The sequence below is a fragment of the Lasioglossum baleicum genome, chromosome 11, assembly GCF_051020765.1.
Source record: "Lasioglossum baleicum chromosome 11, iyLasBale1, whole genome shotgun sequence".
Taxonomy (NCBI): domain Eukaryota; kingdom Metazoa; phylum Arthropoda; class Insecta; order Hymenoptera; family Halictidae; genus Lasioglossum; species Lasioglossum baleicum.
The window spans coordinates 13,462,622-13,483,606 of record NC_134939.1 but is presented as its reverse complement, the minus strand read 5'-3'; the positions used below and the strand labels follow the sequence as shown (position 1 = coordinate 13,483,606).

Sequence of the window (20,985 nt, the reverse complement as noted above, 5' to 3'; positions counted from 1 at the left end):
TTTGAATATCCAAATAACAAATAACATGTTATTTAACTTTTTATTTAAATAAATTTATTTATTGTGCCCAACACTGTAAGAAAGAAGATAGATTTATATTTCACTCCAGATTGTCGCAATTCAGTAAGAAAATTTTCATTTTGCATAAAGATGCGCTGGTTACTAATCAATTACTGAACATTTAAGTATTTGATGAGGTGCTATAGAAGAAATTTGGAGTCTCGTTTCTGTAATTTTGCTCATTAAAACATCTGCGTCAGATCAACAACGACCGTGGTTGAAAACCGGAAAGCGCATCAATACGAAGAAAAGAAAATTAATTACAGGTCAGAGTGTCGACGAATAATACAATGCCTCATAAATACAGAAAGGTTTCGCGGATATATAAAATCTGCGCGAGCTCGAAGGACCGTGAAAGTTCGCTGCTCGTCGCGGGTTTTGTGCGTTCTTTATGCACCACCATTGACCACCGACCGACGACGAATCGTTTCGCGAAGATGGACACCGAGACGAATCAACACAAGGAGGACAACACGTACGAAGTCGAGGAAGTTCTCCAAAAGCAACGATATGGCACCGACATGAACTATACGCACCAACTTTGGTATCAGCGCATCGTGGTGCACAGTTTGTTGCAAATAGGCTGGGTGATCGGCATGTACACCGCGGTCTACCACGCTCAGATCGCTACTATTTTATGGGGTGAGTGCCGCTTAACCCTCGTCCGTCCCTCCTGCCAATTTAACACAGGTTTCTTCCACTGTTCTTTTATTTGTAGGCAAATTTTCCCGAAACTTCGTTTACTTCTGCCGCGCGTGGTTTTCCACGCATATGTTTTTATTTTTATTTTTAGTGAAAAACCCAAGATGTAAATGTTAGCTCATTATTATTATTATTACCTTGTTATTTCATCGATCTTTTTGCAACCATGTCAATTTGACACCGAGGGACAGATTTAGTTCGTGAAACGAGGGACGGATGAGCGATAGGTCCTTCCATAACAAAAAATTGTGTGGATCCAAATTTGAATCGCGAGTGTACCTGCTCGGTCATTTCTAAATTGATTTTCGCAGGGTTCCTCGTTGCATTCCTCGCGGTGATGATGGGAATAGGTATCGGCGCGCACAGGTATCTCACCCACAGGTCTTTCAAGTCGACACCCATTCTGAAACTGTTCTTTGTCATTTTCCAGACCATGGCCGGCCAGGTAAACGCGCTAGATGTTCTCGCAACGGTTCCGGAAGATCAAAAAATTCCTGTTAATTTCAGAACAGCATGTTCACGTGGACGATGGATCATGTCCTGCACCACAAGTACAGCGACACGGACGCCGACCCCCATAACTCGAGCAGAGGGTTCTTCTTCGCTCACATTGGCTGGCTGATGATGAAGAAACACCCCCTGCTGCTACAGAAGCAACTCGAGATGGACTGGTCCGAGCTGACCAACGACAAACTGATAATGTTTCAGCACAAGTGAATATCAATTTATTCTATCGGCCTTTCCACGTTTCCGCGGAGACGTTTGATCGGTGATTTCTCGACGGGTCTCATTTCAGCTACTTCTTGTTTGTCTACTTCCCAATCGCGGTCATACTACCTGTGTCGGTACCGGTGTATTTTTGGAACGAATCGTTGTGGAACTCTTTCTTCGTGGCATATTTTCTGCAGTACGTTACCAGTTTGCACATTACGTGGTCTATCAATTCGGCGGCGCATATGTGGGGATCGAAACCATACGACACGTGAGTCTACGACGCTGCTGATCCTCGAATTCGAACGGAATGGACCGAGGACATTCTAAGAAAGATATCTTTTTCAAATTGCCACTGTACATTGTTTGTGTCGTTATTTCAGGAGGATCAAAGCGGTGCAGTCGATACTCGTCACGGTGCTGACGTTAGGCGAGGGCTACCACAACTTCCATCACGCTTTCCCGTGGGACTATCGACTGACGAACCAACCGTTCTGCGTATCCGCTAGGGTGCTCGAGATCCTCGCGTACCTGGGACTGGCATACGATCTTAAAATGGTAACGCCTAACATCGTTCGGGGTCACGCCAAGAGACACGGAGACACAGCCGCTCGAGACATCTTCGTGGACGCGGTTGGCAACCTCGGAGAAAAACAAAAGGACATGTGAAATCTCCAAAAATTTTCTCCATTTCTATGGATACGAAACTGATTTCGAAACACTTCATACAATAGTTCAATGTTTAGTACCTCGTTTATTAAAATCAATTTATAAAACCAGATATTTTGGATAATGGTGTAGCAACTATTAGTGGCGCCTCAGAATCGCCGAAATTTTGTTCGTCATGTTGTAACCCCAGCGGAAAATAAAGTGTACGATATATAGTGTTTTTACGCGTGAATAACAAGCCGATACTCGTTTCGAACAGTTGTGTTTAGTACTTCATTTATTACCACGCTTATATTAGCTTACCGAGTTGTCGTCATCGTTGTATGCGTCAAATCTTGTAACCGAATTTTAAATCAATTCCGATGAGCTAGAGACTTGAAACTTTAATCATAGCTCAGAACTGGATGACAATGCAATATTAAAAAACAAATTTTAAAAAAACTCTGCGTCTAGGAAAAAAACATATCTTAACGACGCTCGGTAGTACGTCATCGCGTTCAGCGATCCCCACTCCGCGCGCCAGCAAACCCTACTCCACTACGCGTGTATTGAGATATGCTTTTTGTCCACGTGAAACACACACACACACACACAGACTGTACAAGTTGTACATAATATCTTCGTATTATATACACAGTCCTGCCGTCCTCCATCCGTGATAAACCCATTAATAGTAGGATGTTCGGATGTGATATTTGTCTAAAACATATAAATAAATAAAATATTCCCTTATTCTCTTATTTTAAATATTCTCTTAGTAAAAACGCAATGTTACTTTCAAAAAGACGTATAATTATTGCACAATGAAATTGAGATTCCTTCATTTATCGTCCCCAAGCAAGTATTGAGATTAATGGGAACTATTTCACGATTTTCTAGTCGAAGGTCACGTGAAGGTCAACATATCATACATCGTTGTTGAATCTGTTTTTTTATGAGCTATAAGACTGTTGTAATGAAAATATGTAGTCCCGTTTAAAAAAACTTCGATAATCTCGAAAAGAGTGACCTTGAGAGAACATTTTTTGCCTATCACCGCATTTGCCCCTTTGAACCGAATACTCTTTTCCTTTCATCTTTTCTAATGTTCATGTCAATACGATTTTTACAAATTTACGAATGGACTTGTAATATTCGTCAACCTTGAAAAGCCCACTTTCCTTAATGAAAGCTGACGATACAATGAATGATAACAAAATGAAATTTGTCCACTTACGTCGTCAACATTCTTTGCTAACTCCCATCCTCCGAGCTTGATCCTCCTCCCACTGCATGTACGAGTATTTGCACATGTATAAAAATCGGATAGCGGTAACAAAAATTCTAAATTATACAGCACAAGTTGCGCATGCATTGCTGCATGCGCTTAAGTTAAATTACCTGCATACTGCCGTTTCCTCAAACTGTGTGTACATAAGTGGGACTGGGATTGGATGTACAACTTCATGCCACTTTCTTAAAATTTGTCTATAACATGTACACCAAGAAATGGGAGAATTATTTGTTGAAAGTAGGTTGAACATAAGATAAAAATGGCTACGGAAATGAAACACGAGGGGTACGAAATGTAAGAGACGGGCTAACATTGTTTATTACTTTTTGTATTCAAGGTATCTCGAATTAATATTACAAGCAATAATATAATCAAAGGTAATGAATAAAAAGCGATGAAACTGAAGATCAGACGTTACACCTCATTCGTTATTGGTCACATTTTCATTCTCGAATGATTGATTTTAATCGCATTTGCGGTTCTTCTTTCTCTCTCTCTCAGTCTCACTTTCTCGCTTACTATTTCTTGTTCTCACTCTTTCTCTCTCGCTTTCAGCCACTCTTACACACGCTCTCTCTCTCTCTCTTTCTATCACAATCTCTCTTTGTTTCTCACATATTCTCTCTCTCACACACGCACTCTCGTCCTTTCTCTCGCTGTCTATCTCTCATTAATAATTTGTACTTCTCTATTGGCGCAATCCAATGCCTGTCTAGTTTCTAAGAAACCGGTCGATTGCTTCACCAACGTCGACAGATTTGCGAGGTTTTACTATACGTTATTTTTTTTCAAGAACAATAATAATGTTACGAAACGATACGACTCGATTCGTACGGGTTTACAGTCTTTAGGGTCGCGCGATCAATGTATCCGACCATGTATGTATACAATCGTGATCAATCTAAGAGAAAAAGATGCCGCGGCAAAAACGATTTGAATTTCCATCGGATTCGAATCGAATTTTCAGAGGAATTCCATCGTTTTAGTCTTGTTAGTCTGTAAAACGAATCCTGAGAAAACAAAGCATCTTCGGGCAACGCACAGTGGTCCCAATCGATTAATTAGGAGTGTTCAGAATTAAAGGTAGAAGAGCACACGTGTTTCACATCGCATAATTGTCTCATGTTACTCGATCGCTCGTTGCGAAACGGTGTACATGAAACCGTGTGTTCTGATTATGAGGATTTGTTGGAAATAAACTATCAGTTTCATCAGACCCTCTTATACCTGATTTATAGCGAATAATAAAGAAGATGCATTCTTGTCAGAGAAACCAGATCAAGAAAATACTGAATGATCATCGGAGGAAATAAATTAAAGAACAATCATCAGTCTCAGTGAGTTACGAATTTTTTAATCGTAAATCCCATATCGCATCGACTTCGTTCTGGTCTCGTTCAATTTAGAATAAAAAAAAATACACGGTGAGCCTCATAAAACGACGACTTCAAATAACTCCAATGTTATTTGCTGTACGAAGAAGTTTTTTAAACAAATATTGCATCTCACCCTGTACATAATTGTAGAAAAGAATGATGTGTTCTTTAAAATTCAACCACTGAACATTATTGTCAAATCTGACACGAACTTACGCAATCATCTGACAAATAATGGCGTCGTGCTCGATAGAAAAAATGATTATAGTATTTGTTTCCTCCTAATTGGTCGATCGGGACCACTGTGCGACGATCTCTGTTTCGAGGAGGACTACACAACGTGTCCACGACATGGGAAATGGTGTGAAATTGTGTGAAACGGTGTAAACAATGTCGAATCGCATCGTCTCTCAGTGTGTCGTGTCAACGACCACGAGGGACCGTCGTCGTTTCTCGTGCTCGTTGATCCGTTTTTCTTTCTCCGCTGAATAATATTAGGTTGATTAGCAGTAAAATGAACGCGAGTCGTAATACAATCCCTTTTCACCGCTCGATGATCGTACACCGTTCTCGAATGGATGATGATCCGGGCATTATACAAAGTACGTAGAAAAAGAAGGAGAACGTAAGATGTGTTGTCTTACGAATCGAGATACTTCTCTCTGCCTTCGTAAATAGTACGTGAACGTGTCGCGATATAGCTAGAACGCATACCGGCGAGTTCAAGACACAATTGTTGGGAAGAGGTCAGTTCATAAATGCGCGGACATAACCAGTGCAGATGAACGGGGTTTGGGGAACTCGAGTTTCAGGGTTTCGGAGTTTCAAGAGGACGGGGCACGAGAATCGATCTTCCTTTCTGTTTTTCTTACTTTCCTGCTCGATTTCGATAATGTTCGGCACATTGGAAATCGTCGACCGACAATTTTAAGGTCTACAGTCTAAACCGTTCGTAGTTGTACAGGGTGATTCGGTTTCTTAGTACTTTTATATCGGATGATTGCAGAAGTTCGTGTCCGATTTGAAAATAAAATTCAATGGTTAAATTTCAGAGAATAAGTACAGATCTATCAATCAATGATATAGTCACCATTCTTTTCTACAATTAGAAAATAATCGTGACTATATAAATTTTTATTTTACGCTAATACAATCATCTAATAAAGGGGATCGTTTGGTTTAACAAAAACATTTGGTTGCATTAAAGAATAAAGTCTAACCGGTTCGTAGTTGTGCAAGGTGATTCTGGTTTCTTAGTATTTTTATATCGGATGATTGCAGAAGTTCGTGTCCGATTTGAAAATAAAATTCAATGGTTAGATTTTAGAGAATAAGTACAGCTTTATCAATCAATTATATAGTCGAAAATACACAATTGAATGGTCAAATTTCAAAGAATATATTCAAAGAATATACAATTATATAGTCACCATTCTTTTCTACGATTAGAAAATAATCGTAACTATGTAAATTTTTATTTTACACTAATAAAGTCGTCTAATACGTAGGATAATAAAAGAGATCGATTGGTTTAATAAAAACTTTGAGTTTCATTAAAGAATAAAGTGCAATTGCACCCAGCGGGTGCATCGGAGTATCCACATAAAAAGTAAGGTCACAGATCATATTTTTTCCTCAATCATTTCGTTTTTCTGTTTTTAGTTAAAACGAGCAATAACCTGTCCCAGTTCCCATAATCACCCTGTACAGGAATTGTCCTCGGGTCTTTGAACAGATCGATCCTCGTGCTGGGTCGAGAACGGACGAAATGCAGACAACGACTTTTCTTTGAACAGATGTCTTGAAAGCACCGGAAGCCGGATTAATATTCTCGTTACCTTTAATCGTAATGTTACCGTTACAATGTTCGTATAACAATAAAGCAATATGCAAATAGTATGAAGACTTGTTTTTTTCCTGCTCATGTGGCCGCGTTCCGTGCATCGCGTTAGTGGAATTATACGTATAACAATAAAACATTGCACTTCCACCTCTCACCACGCGATATTTCCCATATTTTTTTTCCAGTTCTCCCCACTTGACTTCTCTCATTTTCTGTTTTCACGATTCTCGACGATCGGTTTTTTAACTTGTATGCTGGACGCGGTGCAACGTTTCATCGCCGTCTATACAATAGTACGCTATTAAATAGAATAAATTATTTCTCAAATATAATACATTATCCGGAAAGATAATATATCGTCTCGAATAATATCCTTTACGACGAGAACCGGGTTCGCGCGTCGGAAGTCAAGTCGTTCTTTCTTTTTCTTTTTCATTTTCACGCGAGTTACACTCTTTTCTGATTTCACTTTTTAAATAAATCGTTCATGGGGTAGACAAAGCGTTCGTTTCTCGTTCCCCGTCCTTTTCCAGGACTGCAAGGGTGCTATTCCAGTAGTGAAAAGCGCTGGATAAAAGATCAATCTAAGCCGTAATCGCGCTTGAAACTCCTATTTTTACGTTATCGAGGCGTAATTTGCATTATTCGGCAGCAAGTAGCTGTCGCAGCTTTATGAAAATAGCTACGTGCGTCTCGTAAACGTAAGAATAGGATTTTTTAGGGCGATCGCGGCCTAGATCGATCTTCTATCTAGCGCTTTTCACTATTGAAAAAACCCATCTTTGCATGCGCCTTCTCATTTCTCGACAACGCAAAGATTTTTCAGTAGTCAAAAGCCCTAGATAAAAGATGTAGCTGCCAAATAATGCAAATTACGTTTGGGAAACGTAAAAATTGTACTTTCGAGGGCGATCGCGGCCCAGATTGACCTTTCATCAGCGCTTTTCACCACTAAAAAAGCCGATCTTTGCATTATCGAGAAATAAGAAGGATTCCGCACCCTTGCGATCCTGGAAACGAGTCTACCCTCTTAAACCGATTCGCCAAGACGTTTCGAACGCCTCGGCGACTCTTTGGAAACACGACCGGACTTCGAACCCGGCGTTTTACGTATGCGTTCGCGTTTGCACGAAACACCCGCTCCGAGCGCATCCCTCCACGCGACGTTTTTCTATCCGTCGATATAGTAACCAAGTACAGCTTAATCCTATCGGCTGTCTCGAGCGAACAGGAAAACCGACACGGTCCTACGCGACCCACCTTCGTCGATCCTTCCGACCAATCGATATCGCCTCTTTTTGTCTTCTTTAATTACTTTCGACGCTCCCATATATCGTTTACGTTTTCGTTTCCCTATCCGTTTATCGTTTAAACATTTAAAAAATATCTCGCGTCGGCGTCCGGTGGGCTGTCGCGTGGAACCGCAAGCCAGTAAAGAAAAACAATATGGCAAACTGTGTTCCACGGTTCGCTCGAGACGCTTCAGTGCAGTCGGTGTTTCTATCCACTTCTCATATACTTATACGTATACATGTACATGCACGTGTATGGGTACAGGGTGTTTCGAAATTTTATGTCGTGAGACCTGCTGCAAAAATGGACCGCGAAAACATTGTTCTGTTAGACTGCGGTTCGTAATGCAAAATAAGAATTGTCTGCATCGAGTGCAAGACATAGAAACTGAACTTGAATGTTGTTTCTTCCCTTAACACTAAACCTACCGAGCACTAAAGGCGATTAACATGTTTCAGTGTACGAAAATGACAAGGCTGCAATTTTTACAACAATGTGTGCTTGGATACAGAATTTTATCGAATCAATTTCGACGTAAGCAGCCTCATAATTTCAATAATTATGAAATGAAAAATATAAAGCCGGTTATCTGACCGGCAGTGGTAGCTTTAGTGTTAATGATTTGAATAGAGAAATCATATGTTGACATGTTCAATTTTTCTAATTTTCCAACAATTTCGAATCTTATATACCGAATTTTGCTATAAATTTATAAAGATCCGCAGTTGAACGAAGAGTTGAATAATATTGAAGTAAATTGAATAATATCGAAACTGTTGTTGACGTGTTCAATTTTTCTAATTCTCCAACAATTTCGAATCTCATATACCGAATTCAAATTTATAAAGATCCGCAGTTGAACGAACAGTTGAATAATGTTGAAGTGGATTGAATAATATCGAAACTGTTTTGAAGGGTCAAGGCCAATTTTGCGGTCCATTTTCGTAACAAATCTCCGCCTATCCAGAACCTTATTGCAGAATGAGATAGTGATCGCGACATATAATTTTGAAACAGCCTGTACACGGAGATACAGATATCTGTACACATATACGTATATCGTTTTTGTTTGTTCATAATTATGCTTAGAATACACTGTCCACTTTCGCACGTACTTACAACCATTCACGCAGTCTTTCTTTTTCTCAATCAACTACCTAGTTCTCCTCCGTATCACGCTCTCGGTACTCTATCTAGGTTCTAGAAGTTCGCGCGTGCTTTAGCCTGCCTCGCTATCACCGATTCCGAGGAAGAATCACGCGAATTCGGGCTACCTCCGGGGTTTTAATAGTTTACATCCCCGTTTTACCCCCCTAGTTGTTTCGCGTGGTTCCCTAACAGTCCCTCGGGGTTCCCTTAATACTTTGATGACCGGAATAAGTTATTCTCGTTGGAAGTCATTGGCTCGTTCGCGAAAGAAAATCATGCAAATAAATATACGTATATAGAGTATCTACAAAAGAAACGCTCGGAAAGAACCGAAACGACTCGGAATCGTTTCGGGAAGAAGATATCGACAGAAGTTATAAAAACGAAAGCGCGTCCGAAAATCTTCGGGTTTTTGTTCCTTTTCGTTCCGGTGTTCCTAGAGAGTACATCGAATTCGTTATTCGATCATTCTACCGAAATCAATTCGCGTTTAACAAACGAATTCGCGTTCAACAAATCGAAACGCGCTCGTTGCGAGCGGAAGCGGATCTTATCCTAAGTCTCTAAGAGTTTCTTAGCTCCCCAGCCCACTACTATTTGTTCGAGCATCCGGCGTGTGCTCTCCTAGCTCCTACGAAATAGTTTCTCGATAACTCCTTCTTTCCGAACTATCGAGACGCGCGGTTTCCGTCCCCCATATCTCGAAAGACGCGTCTTTGGATTTTCCCTCCCTCCTCCATCCTCGCGTCAACGATTTTATCGATTCCTAACGATTTCAACGACTTACGATCGTCCCGCGAACCAACCGTTTTTGCCAACTCGCGGACTATCTTAATGGAACAATGCCGAACATACTTTCCCTTTCGAGCGAATTCACCGCTCGAGCAGGTCCTCGCTCCCTCGTGTCCTCGAGCACGATCGCTTCTTTGCGTTCTTTTTTATGTTCTTCCCGTTTCGAGAACAATTTTTTAGTTTTCCAATGGACACGTTTCAAGAACAATTTTCTAGCTTTCCAATAGACACGTTTCGAGTCCGTTCTCGTGAAGAGGACACCTTTGGCACCTCTTCCGGTTTCGCTCGCGAACCTCTAAGTGCTATTAAAACTTTGGAATCACAATATTCATATGGATCGTCGGGCACGATCGCTTCTTCACGTTTCAAGAACAATTTTCTAGCATTTCCAACAGACACGTTCCGTGTCCGTTCTCAAGAAGAGGACACCTCCGGCACCTCTTCCGGTTTCGCTCGCGAACCTCTAAATGCCATTAAAACTTTGGAATTACAAATATCGTGTTAGAAAAATCGCACGTTAGAAATTTGAACCAGACTTGAAATACACTCGGATCGAAATCGAAGTCGAGAGAAGCTTTTCTTGTTTTCTATGCTTAGACAGCGGATCTTCGTGCAAAATAAACATTGTCTACCCGAATCGCAACGAACATGTTTTAAAATTCTTCTAATGTTTTTTAAAATTACGCTTACTCATTTTCGTCATAAATGAATATTGTCCGCTGTCTCATGATCCACCGATCGTGCTTCACCGATTTCGATCTCTCCTCGAGGTGATCAAAACGACAGTCTTCGAAGATATGCGTAAACTCCGGCGTTTCCACTATTACAAAAATTCGCTAGTACTTTTTCTCTCGTTCCGACTATTTGAATTGCGACACGTGTCTCGCCTAACTATCGAATACCCATTACGTATCATTACGTCTATAGTCGTTGGCACTAAGTGCCCAGTAAATTCGACAGAAACGATTGACCAGACGATGGACACGCGATAATGAAATTCCCGTCGCCAGCTAGCGCGCGCATTCTCTCCTGTTCCCTTGCTCTCGAAAGACCCGCGTATCCTGTTAGGATCGCGATTACGTATGCGCAAAAAAGAAAACAAATCATGAAACTTAAAAAGTCCACTGTTCTCGGTACGACCTTTTTATTGTGAATAGTATGTTGCTTCATTGTAAATAATCATAAGGCTGAGATTTAATATAGAAATCTTAACAACGATAATGACGATCGGTGTGTCCATCCATTAACGAAAACGCTTACGGATAATTAAAAAATACACAGGGGTAGTAGAGGGGGGTGGCAAATATTTCGAGCACGCTTGCAAGAAAAGTCTTCACGACCGAAAGAAAATTAATAAAGAAAGTTCAACGGATATTGAAATAAGACGTAACACTGTTTCTTGTGAAAGGAATCCCGTTTTTCTCTCTCTCTCTCTCTCTCACACGCACACGCATTTTCTCTCGCGCAACGATCGGCAGCAGCATACTCGAAGAAAATAAAATCTTTCGGTGTCTCGTGTTTGTTGCAAGAGTGCAATTCGTCTTGGTCGAACGAACCCGTGCGTTACAAGAATTCGGCGACGAATGAACGAACGAACGAACGTAAAAAAATAAGTGGCTACTATCGGAGCGAACAATAAATAATTTCGTTATACTCGACGCTTAACAACTAATATATGCCATCTTGGTAGTTCCGCGCTCACTGAAACACTCCGAAAATAATCTTTGCTCGGTTTTTGCCGATATCGATCCGGGTTTAATCGATGCTCTCAAACTTGAACAGCTACGACCGCGAATCATTTCCAACCCCCGCACGCACGCCTTCCCGAAAAATTCATAGTCGAGAAATTAAAAAGAAGAAAAAGGTACATGCACACACGCAGACAAACTCGCACACGTCGTATTCCCCCATAGATAATACTGTTACAATGTCCCCTTCGCGAAAACCCCCGGCCCTGTCTCCCCGGTTCGTCGAACGGCGCGGCGTGCTTTCATTATTCCTATCACCGGTTTCCTCTCTCTCTCTTCGAATGAGAAACAAAAAAAAAATGCTCGCGAGCTCGATTAGTTGCGCGATTCTTGTGCTCGTAAACGCTAGGACGAACACCTAACGAATCTTTCAGACTTCGGAAGAATCTCTTCCGTGTAACGCGTCCCTCCGTTCGATCGGACTTGGTCAGAATTCGGATTCGTTCGGTTAAGAGGGATGGAGGATGGACCGTCCGAACATGATAAATGCGCGCCGTAACTTCCGGTGTTCCGCGCTAGATCGTTACGGATCTATCCATCCGGACGATTCCAACTTGACTGCGAGTCCGAGTTCGTTAGAAGAGGAAAAAGAACTGTATTTTCTTCTCGGGAGTTTTCAGAGTTGAACATCTCGATCGGTCTACGGATTACACAGTTACACACACACGGACACATGCAAACGAAGATCCATACGATCTATAAACTATCGCGCCCATCTCGTAAACGCTACTTCAGTTCTGTTCGCGGGAAAAGAAAGACGAGATTTCCCGGAACCAGCTCGCTAGATTCTATCGATCGTTCGACTATTTCGTTATTCCCTAGCTCCTCTTTTGCTACTTATATCATTCATTCTCTTTCTTTCTCTCTGAATTCGCATACTCGTCATTTTCACGTTTCACGGACTTACTCTATACACAGTGTTTTATTCTTCCACCTCGTGCGGGCCCGTGGCGACCGAAAGCAGGGCGCCATACAAAAATAGACCGCTCTCTCGATCCTTAAAGCTCAGGGGAATATTTTCGTGTCCTCGCTCTTCTTCGCCGTCGTCGTCGCCGTCTATTTCTTCTACTTGTCCGCGGTCCTGTCGTTTGAATTACGATCGAGGAGCGTAGCTTTCAGTCGCCATTTGCCTTGAAAAGAGTACAAATCGACTTAGTTCTTAATAGTAAAGTTGTTTAATTCATTCATTAGTTGCTCGCTATCCACGCGCACAGCCACGCTCGCCTTAAAAGGATTCTTCTTTGTCTTCGTCGTTTCTCTTTCCTTTGCTGTCGTCGGAGACGATGTGCGGAATAGATTTAATATTCCATGGACGCTCCTTTCAACGCGCGAATTACATCGAAATACATCCGGGATGTTTACGCGGATTCCCATGGTCGCAGCTCGTCGCCCCATGGAAATCAGGGGAAAAACTTCTTTCGACGACCAGTCGATCACTCGTCCTGGCGGAAATGAAATAAAAACACTGCGAATCTTTGTTGTCACGCGTCATAGACGCACGGATTCACAGTTCTAGCCCTTTGCACTCGTTTTCTTCATTTTATGGATACGAAGTAGATATAACACAACTCATACAATACTTAAATGTTCAGTAAATGATTAGTAGACGGCGGATTTTTATGTAAAATTTTCTAACTGAATTGCAACAGTCTGCAGTGAAATAGAAATTGATCTTCTTTCTTAATATGTTTGATAAGTTGGAATATAACAGTATTATATATATATATTAAATTCTTCTAATATTTTGACTATCTTAAATTACACTTACTCATTTTTCTCATAAATGCAGAAAATCCGCTGTTTACTGATTAGATACCAACATATTTGTATAGCAATTTTTAGCTGAGTCACCCCTCGAGTGCTAAGGGTTAAGAATAATTTATCGATTGAACTCGTCTAATTTTTATTCGATATTGTTTGATCTTTCAAGTAATTTTATACTGGAAGGACGACAATCAAGATCAGCGATTATATTTATGAGTTAACCCTTTGCAGTCGGAGCTATTTAAACTCGAAAATTAAACATTTTTTCCGATCCTGAATAATTACATTGTATGATTTTTTATACAATTATTTTATAAAATTATATAATTGGATACCAATGTATTGAATAATTATTTTGCATAATATATTTTGCATAATGGTATAGTAGTTTCTCGAGTGCCAAGGGCTAGACAGAGACTTTCTCTCATTTCCTTTCCGTAGACCTAGCCATGGATACACTTGTATATTTCGTTCCCTATTTTACACGTACTAGTTCATAAATTTTGCTACACCGACGAAACGACAGAACCTTTTTCCCTATTACCCTACTACGACGCGACAAAACAACGAACCCTCTGTAACTAGATTTTTGTCCTACTCTCGAGAGAAGTGTAGTCGGTATATATAAAAAGGTTTATTAGCGAGTCACTATACCGAGACGAAAACGAAACGAGTTTTACAAAAAAAGTTACAGGGGGGGGAGTTGGAAAAGTAAAGAAAAATGTTAGATCTACCCTACACTTCGTCCGTGTTTTACGCAATAAAAATACAGACACACACACAGACGTACGTCGCACACGAACACGCACACGCACACGCGCGCATCCGCTCAGTCAAACTTGATTAGCGTTTCGTTAGCAACTATCCGTGATTCTGCGCATGAACCGTTTTAGTTTCTTTCGTTCTTTTCCTTAACGAAAATTGTAAAGAATTTATAGGAGCCATTGTTTCGCGTATATAGTTCTATGTATATAATTTTATATATACATATATATACGTGTATATATATATATGTATAGTCAACGATAAAAAAAGAAACTCGCCTCCATCGAGCGTCGTTATCGAACGAATCGACGGTTTTCCTCGCGGATTTTCCATTCACGGGGAGAACGCGCGTCCCGAAATGGCGAATCTCAGAGTTCAAGTTTCTTCTTTCCGATCGAGTGTCGCGATTCACGGTGTATAGAACCTCTCGTCGCGAAACACCATACGAAAACCATTTTCTCGTTGTTTCTCTCTTCGCCTTTCCTTATCTTTTCATATTTTTTTTTTTTAACTATTTTACGCTTTCTTTCCTTCGTCCTCTCGAGACACCTTCGCACGTGGCACCGAGTCCAAAGAAATAAGAAGGAAGATAAGAAACTCCCTTCGCGTCGTCGAGATTTTCGAAATCCGTTATAATAAACATTCGCGGTTGCCACGTCCGAAAGGATCGACGATCAATTTACAAGAGCGATTCTAAATCATCGTCACGAAATTCCAGAGGAAAGATCGGAAATCGTGAAGCTTGACGCTGAACGTTTCACATGTTTCCGCAGAGTTTCAAATACAGAAGGCGTCCGCGAAAGTTTGTCGACGCTAATTCAGAATCTCCCTGCGAGCATACTCGTATACATTTGTACGCGCTGATCCACGAGTATCCATGGAAGCGCTTGAACGAGTCGATGTGTTTCTTGCCATTGGATCTCCTCGTACGTTTAGCTTCTCTCGATCAACGATTCTGTTTTGTTCACAAAAAGATTGGTTAACGCGTTAAGCAGGGATAACAACGGTGTCGCTCGATAGCGAGGCGTTAATTATAAATTGGCTGAATGCGATTCGAGTAACAGGTCTTAACGCGTCGCTATCGATTCGCGAGTCCGCGCGTAACACGTTAACATTCCTCCGAGCGTTGTCCAACGTTAGTCGACTTCAACAAACAAGTAGTGGAAGTCTCTACGCGTGACAAGCAACGAAAAACATTCGATAATACTTCTGTATAAGATCGTCGTCGAACGTTAGATCGATGCGTGGAAATAATCGCGTAATCAACTTTAACAAACAAGCAAGGTATGCGATACGTACATCGGAGATCGACGCGGTATTTCGCACGCAACGATCCAACGGGGAGAAACAGTGTCACGGATTATTACATCAAACTTGTTCGAGAATCGCGCGGCAAGAAACGCATCAACGGAACACGGAGAAGAGAAGAAAAGTATGAAGTGACGTCGTCGCGTGCACGCAACGATTCAATCGAAACAGAGAAAACGTGTAGGAGGACCGTTCCGGAGATTCGTTTCGCAAAGGAAATCGTCGAAGCGGAATCGTGAAAACAAACGAAAATGAACGAAACAACATCTGGGGCGTTCGGGTGAAACGGTGAGGGGTTGAAGAGGGTAGAACGATCGAAGAAACTCGCGCCTCGACTCGTTAGGCCCTTGTGCGCCCTCGCGTCTCCGCGGACATCTAGAACGCCGTCCCCGCGGGGCGGTTCGAACCGAAAATTGTCATCCGTAGTTCCGCGATTCGTACGTGCCCGTTTCCGTAGCTGTTCTCGAGACCGGGTGAGGTCTGATCGGTAAAACTTGTCGAAACGGTCGGTTGGAAAATCGTAGAAAAATGATGAACACTCGGTAGAAAAAGTTGCTTGCTGCTGCGAGTAATCGCGCTCGCTACGAAAACGGGATCGCGTTCTCTCGCGGATTATATTTCTCTTTTCGATTCTCCTTTCTTCCGACATCGTAATCGCTCGTTTTTTCATATTTTCTTCGTTTTTTTTCCTCTCTTTAGGTAGAACGTCGCTAAATAGTTTATATACACACAGTACAATTACGGATTAGCGTTTCACATTTATCATACCGATAGACAATAGTAATAACTTGCTTTGTAGTTCGCTCGTGTACTCGGCTAACAATCCCCTACGTAATCTAACCGCTAAACGTTAACTGAGAGTCTGCTTAACCGTACGCCTGCCCGCCTGCTTGTCTTGTTTGCTTGCTTTTCCTCGTTTCGAATCGTCGTCTGTGTCTCTGTGTAGGTATCCTTGCCGAATACCTTCGCGATCCTTCGCCAGAATGTCCTTTGTCGATGCGCTTCTAACTAGAGATCGTGGTTTCCAACGTGCACCAATGACACACGTATGTTTTCACACACGTACTTCAGTGCGTCTAATTCTATGTACAACGTGTAGTATTTCACGTGTATTTAAATACAAGTGCGTTAATGCATCCTTATTTTAATTTGTATAATTTTACAACATTCATATTCATTTATGTATCGAGACTTCACAAATTATATACCCATATTTTTCTGTCGAAACCATTGTTATTTAGTTCGTTATCCAGTTGAAAAATGTGAGATGCAGCACGCATAGTTCGGAAAACAAAATATAATCACAAATAACAATCAAATAAATTAATATCAACGTTCTAAAAATGTAAATTAAAATGAGGATGCATTAATGCGTGTGTATTGGAATACACGTGTACCCGAGTACTTAAAACGACACGCACTGAAGTACGCGTATGTAAACACATGTGTGTTATTGATGCACAAAACCACGATCTCCATATAAAATGCTTCGGCCCCGTACACCCCTCGAAATTCAAGGTCGGCGATCGACGAGTATTCGACAAGACAGTTTCCAGTGATTTCAAGGTAACCCGGTAACACCGGGTGTGATCGGTCCTTCGTATCGTCCGGTGAATGAGAAAGCGAACGGTAAAAAAAACAAACGCATTCGACTCGAGTGACGCGAAAGAGATGAGGAGAGAGAGAGATAGAAACTAGTGGGATCTCGTCCCACGAGATGGTTCACCGGTCGATCGGTTGGTTGGTCGCTCGCGATCCTTCGATTCGATCGTTCTTCCCCTCGAAAGGCACGAAAAAGTCTTCGACTGCACGCTCTCGCTTTTCTTAATCTAATAATTAGACCGCGGATCCCTACGCGAATATATAGACTTTCGTGAACTGGCTCGAGAAAATATTTCATCATCCTAATAGAGTGTTCTATCCACTAAAGAAACGAAAAATCTTCTGAAACTTTCCTAGATGTTTCTGTGGTTGTCAGAAAGAACGCCGCGTGTCGCATACTTTCACTTTCGATTCGAGATATTGCAGTTTAAAGTTTTGATCACTAATTGACATAGGACATCATCACTTATTCTCTGGTAAATACGTAAATCCTATACTATAAAGCTCAATTAATGAATAAACTGAAATTTTTTGACATTGTGTGACTTGCAGCGTTTTCCCTTGCAACCACAGATTCGACAGTATGGCGTTTCGAAAGAGCTGAGATGTTAGGAATAAGTAAAGTCCACGGTCTACCGGTAAGAAACGCTCGCGCTCGGCGTTGCACACGTAGAAAAGTGATCGGCTGGCTGAGAGGGTCGATCCTGGGGGACGAATGTGTGAGAGGATCGGTTCGGATCGCGTGACGTGTTCTGTTTTAAAAAAGTTCACGGTAGAAAAATTCGCTTCGAACATCGAGAGCATTCCGAGAAACCGCGGAGGGGACGAACGATCCTCGAGCGGCTTCCGATCCGCCCGGTGCACCGATCCGCCATCGAGGCGCTACATCTATCAAGGAACAAAAGTCTGGATACTCGATATTTGGCACAGATTTGTTAACCCTTCGAAGCTGTCGCGAGACACCGGCTGTGCGCGAGAACAAAATACGCAAGAATATAATCATTCTGTTTTCACGATGGTCCGAGTAAATGAGAAATCATTGTTATCAGTCAGTTACGTTGCTCGGTCACGTCAAATCTCCGCCACGATAGCCGTCCCAGGGTTAACAGAATTTCTTCGTCCTCGAGAGGCGACGTTCAATTCGAAATCGGTGTGAATCTCTGTGTACGCGTGTGCGCGAGTACGTGTACGTTTGCGTAGACAATTTCTCATTGTTCGATGTGCATCCTGTACGCGTGTTCAATGTTATGCGTGTAGGTACGACGCTCGACGATGCTCAGAGCCCGTTCAGACACGGTGGAAACCGCGCGGATCTTATTTACTGGAGGTGTGCGAGAACCCGAAAATGTCGAGTCGAAAATTTCATGGTTTTCAGTACTCGAATACCGTTCTAGGACTCGCTTCAAAGCCAATCGTGGTATGACATCTCCGATATCTGAGGCATTTCCGTATAAACCACATCATAAAATTTATTCATTGAATCTTCATTTTTTTATCCCGATACTTTCGAGAATCTCGAATTTCGAGAATCCCGAAATTTTCTGCATTTTACTACATTTTCGTTTTCTCGCGCACCCCTATTACATATTTACATTATCGTCTTCGCATTCGTTCAGACGTGTCCGCGCGGTCGAACAACCGAAAACAAAAATCGCGCGGTTTCCGGTTCCAAACAGGCTCTAACGTAAACAAGATCCGCGCAATCATTTCCTTCCTATCTTTTCCTGTTTCTTTTCAGTCAACGTTCCCTGTCGCTCAATTGAATCGTCGCGCTCGCGGCAACAGTCCCGCGAATAAATCGAGAAGAAACCAAATCGTGAATACAGTCGAAAGTGTAATGAATTCCTTTCGCGAATGCGTCGTCAGTGTATATACTTCGTTTTCTCGTTTCTAAGTCCTCTCGTAATAATGTAAAAAAAGAACGTAGATAAGTATGCATATATATATACATATATATATTATATATATTCATATATTGTATGTATATGTACATATATACACACAATCGTGGGCTCACGCTCGTTATATGTATTTACTATATATATCTACATATACGTACACGTGTGTGTATACATCAGGAGGATCGTATAGATGCGTACGCTTCCGCTCAATATCGTGGGATCGTTTTCTCAATCGTTCCACGGACTTCTCGAACACCATGGAACAAATGGTTCGATCCAGCTCGGTCCTTCCGTCGGCACGTTGGGATCTTTCGGGTCCATCAAAATCATTGCGGAGAGGACAGGCTTTTAGCATCTTTGGGGCAACTGAATAACAACAAAAAGGTTTTCGACAACATATTTTTCGAAAGATCCCACCGTGCGAAACGCCGTTGCCTCTCAGGCCTCGTGTCCCTTCGCTTTCGGAACACCTCGTACAATAACTTAATTCGTTCGCGAAACAAACGGAACGATTGATCCCATACTCTTCAGCGGTAGCGTATATACGTATATAGATATACACACTGCTGTGTGTATGTATGTGTATCTCGGTACAGTACATCGTACGCGACCTTATCACCTACGGATATTGTTAATATTAATGTTATTATCATTACGGTAGCAAGTCGATTAAGTTCTAGAAAAATGAAAATCCTGCCTCGTAGCACACGAGGAGTAAACGCCCGCTTCGCTGTCTCGATTCGCGAAGGGAGGTAGAGGTGGAGGACGAGGAGGTTGCTGGGGGTCGAAGATCGAGAGACAATTAAAACGAGGAGGGGTGCGAGGATTGGGGCGAAGGGTAGCAAAACGAATCGTTTTGAGATTCGGGGACGCGGGAGAGACGCGCTTGAGTCCTCGGTATTCTTGCGAGAAGAGCCGAGAACTCGGAAATGAACAGAGTGAGAGAGAGAGAGAAAGGGGTGGGGGCTGGGACGTTGTATCGGTGGTATGTACAAAGAGCGGGTGAGAGTGGTTGGGAAATCGGAGGTCGTGCGAGGGTGGGTGGGGAGGAAACGTTTCGACAACTCGGTGGCGAGGATCCTATCGTCGAACTTCGACTTGGTCCCACCTTCGTTTCGAGTCACCGTGTTCACCGCGGATTCGATCCCGTCGACGAGCCGACGACGCTTCACTGGGAGATGGGAACGAGTACGGGCTTGTTTCGTCTCGGTCCACGGATCGAGGAGTCGGTCGAAACAAAGGCGGACAACGGGCAGTTAGGAACATACGAAAACACGCCGGTCAGACTCGTTGGACGCGTTGAATCGGCGGTACGAACGCGAGGAGAGGCCTTCCCCGAGCGTCTCTTCTCCGGAGGGAACGACCGCGCCTCCGACTCGAGCGTCCAGGCTCAACGGAAAAAATCGTTTCTCCGCCGGCCGGTGTCAGCGCCCGAAGGTAGCGGTTGCCGACGTACGCCTCGCCAGAATCGTCCTTTCTCGAGCGGAGGCGAACTTGCCACTTGCGGGCCGCGTTCAGTCTGCTGATCGAGACGCGCCTCTCGATCACGAGTGTTTCACTACGATCACACCCGGTCGCTGCTGGGTCTGTTGCTGTTGCCTGTGGAACTGGAGGAACTCCGCCTGCATCAACCGCTGTTTCGCTGACGTCGGTGACGCCGACGCCGTCGCCGATGCGGACACCGTTGCCGACGCGGATACCGACGCCGCCACCGGAGGCGACTTGCCCGAAGGATTGTTGTTCGCCGTCTGCTGTTTGTTGGTCAACGCCAGCGGCACATCTTGAACGCCAGTCGGCTCGTCGCTGAACAGGTGGTCGCCCTCTAGATGGCGTATCGCTTCCACGATCGTCTCCAGGTTCTGCCGCGAGGTGTTCGCCAGGTACAGCCTCGCTTGCGGCGTCCCGTCGTCCAGAGAGGTTGACGGCGACGGCAACCTGAAATTATAACATTCGCGTCGCGTTAGCTTTCGAGCGGAGGCATTTCCTGCTTCCACTTTCGTTTTACTGCGTCCAACCAGTTATTAATACA

General features: G+C 42.7%; 2 protein-coding genes across 3 annotated transcripts in view; one reads left to right on the top strand and one right to left on the bottom strand.

Annotated features, from left to right (window-relative positions):
- The first annotated feature begins 391 nt into the window (after positions 1-391).
- LOC143213590 ((11Z)-hexadec-11-enoyl-CoA conjugase-like) lies at positions 392-2,362 on the top strand. Of its 2 annotated transcripts, XM_076433597.1 has the most exons (6): positions 392-702; positions 1,074-1,128; positions 1,193-1,207; positions 1,275-1,475; positions 1,559-1,744; positions 1,857-2,362. In XM_076433597.1, the coding sequence occupies exons 1-6, from the start codon at positions 498-500 to the stop codon at positions 2,140-2,142; spliced, it is 948 nt and encodes a 315-aa protein (XP_076289712.1). In that variant the 5' UTR covers positions 392-497; the 3' UTR covers positions 2,143-2,362. The 2 variants fall into 2 exon arrangements, with proteins under 2 accessions (XP_076289712.1, XP_076289711.1); XM_076433596.1 differs by having other exon boundaries at positions 394-702; positions 1,074-1,207; positions 1,270-1,475.
- Positions 2,363-3,715: 1,353 nt separating this feature from the next.
- Positions 3,716-20,985, bottom strand: part of Crp (transcription factor cropped) — a 119,916-nt gene continuing 102,646 nt past the window's right edge. Inside the window, exon 6 of the mRNA XM_076433595.1 lies at positions 3,716-20,891. Within this exon, the coding sequence (XP_076289710.1) occupies positions 20,501-20,891 (391 nt within the window). The 3' untranslated portion in view covers positions 3,716-20,500. The remainder of the gene's footprint in view (positions 20,892-20,985) is intronic.

What these genes read in the sequence shown, in the direction of transcription:
- LOC143213590 (XM_076433596.1), top strand. Translation starts at nt 498, where the DNA reads ATGGACACCGAGACGAATCAACACAAGGAGGACAACACGTACGAAGTC. An exon ending in GATCGCTACTATTTTATGGG is followed by an intron (nt 703 to 1,073) that starts GTGAGTGCCGCT and finishes TGATTTTCGCAG; the next exon opens with GGTTCCTCGTTGCATTCCTC. An exon ending in TCCAGACCATGGCCGGCCAG is followed by an intron (nt 1,208 to 1,269) that starts GTAAACGCGCTA and finishes TGTTAATTTCAG; the next exon opens with AACAGCATGTTCACGTGGAC.